This window comes from Megalobrama amblycephala, linkage group LG7 (assembly GCF_018812025.1).
Source record: "Megalobrama amblycephala isolate DHTTF-2021 linkage group LG7, ASM1881202v1, whole genome shotgun sequence".
NCBI lineage: Eukaryota > Metazoa > Chordata > Actinopteri > Cypriniformes > Xenocyprididae > Megalobrama > Megalobrama amblycephala.
In genome coordinates, this window is record NC_063050.1 from 38,827,477 (window position 1) to 38,835,216 (window position 7,740).

General features: G+C 36.6%; 1 protein-coding gene across 1 annotated transcript; it reads left to right on the forward strand.

The window, feature by feature from the left end:
• The first annotated feature begins 5,224 nt into the window (after positions 1 to 5,224).
• LOC125271457 lies at positions 5,225 to 7,181 on the forward strand. The gene is made up of 5 exons (XM_048195515.1): positions 5,225 to 5,262; positions 5,406 to 5,792; positions 6,033 to 6,185; positions 6,374 to 6,423; positions 6,519 to 7,181. The coding sequence occupies exons 1-5, from the start codon at positions 5,226 to 5,228 to the stop codon at positions 6,642 to 6,644; spliced, it is 753 nt and encodes a 250-aa protein (XP_048051472.1). The 5' UTR covers position 5,225; the 3' UTR covers positions 6,645 to 7,181.
• The last annotated feature ends 559 nt before the right edge of the window (positions 7,182 to 7,740 follow it).

Below are 7,740 nucleotides of genomic sequence, written 5' to 3' on the forward strand. Positions count from 1 at the left end.
GAGAGTGCATGTGAATATGAAATTCTGCCTGTGAAAATTCAATGGCTCCATCTAGTGGCTAATAATTGTTCAAACTGGTCTATTTTATTTTATTTTATTTTTTTTTTTTTACTGCGAAAACCCACTAATACCAGACCTACTAATACACACGCACAAATTTACTCCAAAAACAGATGCATTTGGTTGTGGAAGTTTTTAATTTTCTGATGATAACATTTTATTTAAATATAATTATCACCATATTCTTAGTTTTACAATCAGTATCATTATAATACAGATTAAACATATGCTAGATGAAAGGTCAGGAGTATGACAACACATAGGAAAGTCATACAACAACAGGTGAAGGAGAGTTTAAATGTAAAAGAAAAACATGAACCTCTTTTCTTAGCAAATACAGCCAGGCTGTCCTCTTCAGGTACCCAGTCACTGTGATTTTGCCAAGTAAGAAGACATGTTCCCGGAACAACATTCCTGTTTGAAAACATAGTCCTAAACTTATCAGAGTGAAATGATAGGTGAATAACAGTGACGTAGAAGCACCTCATTGACGTTGATCAAGGAACATGTTGTACTTGGTGAAATCACTTTCACCTGAGGTCTCCAAACATGCATACTAGTCATACGAACTCACTCACTCAAACATCATTAGATGTTCAGACGCTACATTCCCTTGGGCTTCTTCATTCTGTTCTCAGTCATCCTTTAAATTCACAGTCTTTTACTTCAGTATGGGATACACCTATTACCATTCTGGTACAAAAAGATTTTTAATCACGGTCTAATAGAGATGTTGGTCAAATGGAGTTTTGTAATGAGCTCACACTTCAGACTGTAGTGGTACAACAGGTTGGGTCAGACTGCATGTATTCTCAATACATACAACATGTAAAGTGATCAGTCAGTCATCATGACCCTTTATAATGGGTTTAACCAAACAAATAATACTAAAGTTGTAAGCATTTATCTTTGTTTCTTTGTGCTTGTCATTATTATAATATAAATTCCCTGGTTTAGTGGAATGTGCTTTTATATTATTGTACCTGGATGTGATTCACTGCAGCATCAAATAATGCAGAGGAAGTAATTTGTTATAGCATCACTCAAACAAACATCAAACAAATAAATACTGACTGCATGGTTTAAGACCATATGGGAAATAGTATAGATTCTCTTTAAACAATGAAATATGTATATTTCCTTGTCATATCTAATCAGATTGATTTTTAAGAAGAACAATTCATAATAATGTATGGAGGGCCAGTATAAATTCAGCACATTGGACAGCTCCCACTGCTGAACGTACTGAACAACAGACATGTTCATTCTGAAAGATGACGTTTATGTACTTTCTGTTTGAGTAAGTATTAGGAAAAGCCACATGTGCATTAGTCTCAGCCTCAGATGTCATGCCCACTGACCGTTGGCTAAATGTCTGATGTATATGGGGCCGTTCACATATTGCGTCTTTTCTGCAGGTCAGTTATTTCAAATGTAGCCGTGCGGCAGGGTTATGGGTTTTTATATCTCATCTCCATAAATACACTATCTCACAGAAGTGAGACAACACTGTGACAACACTGAAGAAATGATACATTGCTACAATGTAAAGTAGTGAGTGTACAGCTTGTATAACAGTGTAAATTTGCTGTCCCCTCAAAATAACTCAACACACAGCCATTAATGTCTAAACCGCTGGCCACAAAAGTGAGTACACCCCTAAATGAAAATATCCAAATTGGGCCCAAAGTGTCAATATTTTGTGTGGCCACCATTATTTTCCAGCACTGCCTTAACCCTCTTGGGCATGGAGTTCACCAGAGCTTCACAGGTTGCCACTGTAGTCCTCTTCCACTCCTCCATGACGATATCACGGAGCTGGTGGATGTTAGAGACCTTGCGCTTCTCCACCTTCTGTTTGAGGATGCCCCACAGATGCTCAATAGGGTTTAGGTCTGGAGACATGCTTGGCCAGTCCATCACCTTTACCCTCAGCTTCTTTAGCTTTAGGGGTCCCACAGTAAAAATTGCATTCCGGCGCCTGGTAAAATTTGCATTACAGGGACTAGATATCACGTTATTTGGGGTCAACAGTGTAAAAGTAGTCCAATTCCAGGGGAAAACCGCTGACTTGGCAACACTGCCGGTCTGTTATTGAAGTGACATTGGGTGCTTCTCAATTCTTATTTGTGCATCCTCGTTTCCTTTCCTCGCATCTTAGCTCCACCCCTTCAGGATGCGAGGGAAGGACACAAGGAAAAAAAGCGAGGATGGATGAATTGAATCAAGTGAAATGATATATCCTCGCTCCTTTTACCGTAACTTCAAAGCGTCATCAGCTGCACTGGAGGGATCTGCCCATATGTTGTTAATGTTTGGTTATTTAAAAAAATATATAATAAATATTAATAAAGCAAGATGCCCCGTTGAAATACGTGAGATGTAAAGTTTATTTAAACTGCATACATTAAAGCATACATTTAAATTATTGTGACAGATGTGAAGGGGGAGGAGAATTTATGCGTGCGTCAGGTTTCTCGAGAGAAAGACTTCCACAAAGGATGCACCTGTGTATCCTTGCTCTTAACTCCTCGGGAAGCCTCCTCACTCCTTGTTCCTCACCTCCTTGTGGTGCAATTAGAGAATTGAGATGTCCTTCAAGATGGCTGAGCTCGATCGGTTTTCGGGTCATAGAATGGAGGACGGAGGAGCGACAATAGGGTCTGGCTCCAGACTTAAGGGGCGAGTGGAGCTCCACTCTTCAACAGGAAATACGTCACCTCCACTAGTGGAGCTAGCTACAGCTATGGCCACTGGGCATGCGCACATCAATATTGCATCATTTAATTAATGTATTTGCATTATTGTAAGGTTAGGTTTAGGGTTGAGGTAGGTGTAGATGTTAGTAAAACACAATCTGCTAAGTAGTAATTTTATAAATTGTTATGCTGAGACAAAATTATTCAAGTGGAGGTGACGTATTTCCTGTTTGAGAGTGGAGCTCCACTCGCTCATGGTCTGCAGCCAGAAGTGAGGAAACGAGGAGGGATATTGAGAAGCACCCATCGACTTCACATTTTCATGCCCCTAAAGCTGACACGGAACAAAACAAACTGTGATTGGTTGCATTACATTTCAGTCAAAACGTCCTCTTTGGTGGTCCTTGGCCAATGAAAGCTGCAATAGAGTCCAGACCTTCTGCCGTCTGTCTGAAGGTCTGGCTTCATGAGACTACATGTGCATTAGCTCCTTTAACAATATTTATTTCATATATAACAACTTCACATTTATTTAAATTCAAATTTTTATATAATTTTTAATAATGTGCAAATATCTGTGAGCCTCTGGACAAAGCTTCCAAAGTTTTCATGTCTAATAAGTAATACACTTTTAAAGAAGCTGTTCATAGAGTCAATTTAAAGTATACTTCACATCAAACCATGCAAATTATTATTATTGTTATACTTTGTTCTAAAATTGTTAATGTTAACAACATCAGCATTGTGTGACTACATGTATTTAGTGTTTATTAGCGTTACCTGTAGATTTCAATTTCTGTACAGTTTAATCTCTAACATTTATTTGTCGTACCATAAAATTTGTCATCAAAATGATAAGTTTAATTATTCCAGCTGCTGTGAGAAAAGGCTATAAATGATCCGCCACCTGCAGCATCCTCACATGATATAGCCTACTAGCTGGGACTCGTTCTTTATGTAAACAGACGTGACGTAATAACGCAAAGACGAACGGCTGCCTGCTCGAATTTCCCACAGAATCCTTCTAGTTCCACTCGAATTAGAAAACATTTTTACAAGCTTTCCGTTGTGAATCGGGCTAAGGTAAGGAGATGTACTTGCTCAAAAATTGATTTTGGATAATTTTTAACCAAAAAAAATGTTATAGACAGCAGCTTTAATAAATGTTAATTTATTAAATATATTAATAAATGTTAATTTCCAACGTACTTTGGGTTCATTTTAAGTAAGCAATACAGTCTTTTTTAAACAATAGTTGAGTTAAATAAAACCACCCAGCAGGTTGGGCAAACTTTTAACCCAACCTCTAGGTTTGTCCATTTTCAACCCAACTTCGTTTGCTTTAGGCCCAGCATTTTTTAGTGTGTACTTTGTAAAAGGAACAGGACATATGCATAATACTTCACTGTGCTTTAATAATAAAATACATGTTGTTTTCATACTCCCATTAGCCGTTCCAACATTGCTCTCTCCTTTAGGTAGCAATTTGTGGAGCTAAAAGTGTGTGTGCTTGAATGTCTCCCCCTGTGAACCATAATTTGACTCCAGTTGAGTATTAAACTTTACCTGTGGTTTATTGATATATATTTTTTCACTAGAAGCCCCAAAAAGGTGTCTGTCACTCACTCACTCACTCACTCACTCACTCACAAACGAACAAACGAATGTATGTACGCACACATGCACGCACACACACGCACACCATGTGCATCATTATTTTATTTTATTTTTTAAGTTAACATTTGTTACTGTTTCTGTTTTAGAATATAATGCAGCTAATTTCAGCTCAATGAACAACGGTCAGTGTCAGTATAACCACAGTATAGACAAGCTGAGCAAACTTCCTTCATGCAAATGTGTGAACTCTAACCAACTCACAAAACCACACATAGACTAATGGAAACATTTGTGCTTGTTGACCAGTGATCAAGTAAGAGATGAAGTGAGAGTTTGACAACATGTCACAGCAGCAAATGTGAAGGCATAAGCATTAAGAAGTCTGAATATAAGAGTTGTGGTTTCCTGTTTTGACATGTTTACACGTTGCTGGTTTGTACCCACTACAACAGAGAACATCATGAGTTTTACAGCTAAACTGAAATGTAAAGCACAACATTTCTCAAGTGAAGATGATTATCTGCATGTATACATCAAAATGATTTGATACTAAACATATCTATCAGACAAACAAATGTATTACCTCCTCTTCATATCTGTTTGATGATGATTTCCATTTTTGTAAACCAATCAGAACAAATTAGAGTAAAAAAGTCTATAGGGTAATCAATGATTAGTTAATACTGCTCTTACTCTTTATACATACACATGATAACCTAATTTATTAACCAACCCCTCTGTGACGTGAGACATTTTAAAAAAGATTTTCCATTGACGTGAACCAATCAAATGAGAGCTGACGTCTGTAAGACCCTCACCAGTGTCAGTTATTCACAGTCACTCACAGAGATGGAGAGGTCAAGACCTGCTCTCGTCGTGCTCATGTGTAAGAAAAAATGGTTTCGAGAAAGTTTTATACTGTTTTGAGATTTTTTTTAACGTAAATTTCAATATTACTGTGAATATTTTTGAATGGTAGCACATATTTCAAATTTAAGTGCTTTATTAAGTTATTTTGCTCTTTTACAGGTGTTTTGTTGTTCAGTCAGAACAGAATCTCTGGAGCAGAAGTGGAGATGAAAGTCAGACCAGGAGACAACATCACTCTCTACTGTGATCGCCCTGCAACTCTTGGTTCTCTCTTTGTATGGATAAGAAACTGCTCTCATGAAAATCAACCCTCTCTCATAATAAGTGTAGTAAGTTTGGACCTGGGGACACTTCAGCGTTTCAGCTCTGACTACAACCGCTCCAGTAATTCTTATGATCTACATATTACTAACATCAGTGTCTCTGATCTGGGACTGTATTACTGTGCAGAAGTAGAGAATAAAGCATATGAAGATGGACGAGGCAGGGGCTACCAATCTAAAGTGTGCTATTATGGAAACCGAACAACTCGTCTCTCTTTTGCAGGTAAGAAAACATTTCTGCTAGTTATTATTGTATCAATATTGTATCATATGTAATTCTGGAGCACTTTCTCACTAAAGAAGCACAATGAACATAAAAATATTTGAACAAACATTCATTGATACATTTATATTTATTTTATATTGAGCAATGGACTTGTTCTGAACCTTCCACACCTCATGACTGTAATAATAATAATAATAATAATAATAATAATAATAATAATATGTTTATTTTATATAGAGGAAGTAACTTCATGTTCTGGACTGAACATCACCTCCACTCCTCGTGTATCAGACTGTGTTCTCTGCTGGACGCTGCTGTTCAGTGTGTGTCCGGTGTGTGTTCTCCTCTCCTCGATCTGTCTGTACTGCCTCTGTCAGAGGAAAAATACAGGTATTATTTACTGTTTCACACACTTCTTTTGCACTACCACAGTTTTACTTTAATATGCAGATAAACAGCTTTGTTAATTAGAGTACTTTAAGCAAAGCCTGCAAACAAAATTTGATAGTAATGTAGAAATTGAAATGTAATTGCATAAACTAAACCAGTGATGTTCTAATTTAAACAATCCATTATAGATGCTGCGACAGATCAAAAAGACCATTCAAGAGGTAGAAATACCATTGAGGTATGAACAATGCAAACACACACATTCATTAATGACATATAAATATATATGTTTCAGAAAGCAACTTCATTAATTCATATTTTCTTTCATTCCAGGGTGAGGATGAAGAGGTGTGTTATGCATCATTAGACGTGAAAACCGGGAGACAAAAACGCAAGACAAAGCGAGTGCAGAGTTCAGACTTCAGTACATATGCTCAGGTCAGAACAGACACGGAATAGAACTAAAATAGAACTGAGGTGCTTTCTGAAACTTTCCAAATATGATAAAGGTCATTATCATGTAACATCACATAATAATACAAGGTACTTTCATTGCATCTCAGTATAAAAGATATGTAATTCCATACTTGCATATTTGGTCACACTTTACATTAAGTGTCTTTAACTACTAGCCTATGTACTAAATTTAAATTAATAATGTGATTCAGTGTCCTTATTGTGTAAACATGTTTTTACAAGTACTTAAATTGAAAAATACCTCCATGTAAATACAGCTGTATTTACATCTATAATTACAATTGATCTTTCCGTTCCACCTTAACCAACCCTTAAACTTACCCATACCATGAAACCTATCCCTAAACTTACCCGAATCCCACCTCAACAGAAGCAAAAGTGTGTTTTTATTTATTTAAATTTATTTATTTTTTATGTAAGTACATAGTACAAGTTAAACACACCTAATATAAAAAGTGACTGGATACTTAAACTTTTGATAACATTGATAACTTTTTGTTTGTTTGTTAAATGAGCTGTTACTCTTACTGTCACTCTTACTGTTGTTAATCTGTTGCTACTCTGGGGTGCGTTTCCCAAAAGCATCGTTAGTAGTTCAACGACCAAATTTGGTGTTTCCCGAAACCATAGTTCAAGCGAACATTCGCAAACTGCATCGCAAACTTGTGTGGTTGGAACGACAGCTGTCGAGCTTTGGTTAGAAGCATAGTTTCTTGTTTTTATGACATGTGGACTTAATAAATCATTATCTTCAGCAAAATAAGCAAGCTGACATTAAGTGCAGTGTATATCTTTTATTTCAAATAGATACAAATGTAATTTATATATTTTAGTTTGTCAAGAGATTTAAAGCACCGTGTTTGGAGAGTGCGCATGTGCATACGTGCTCTAGTACGTCAGAACAAGCATTTGATTTAATCTGCAAATAAAGCAAAATAACTGAGGAAAATGAGAATTAGTCCTCTAATGCCATGTCCGTAATTTATAGCAAAAAGTCTAGCATTAATTCGATCTCAAACGGATTCATTTAAAGAAGTTATTTTGCTGCGTTCACGCCACCTCATATTTACCGGAATCT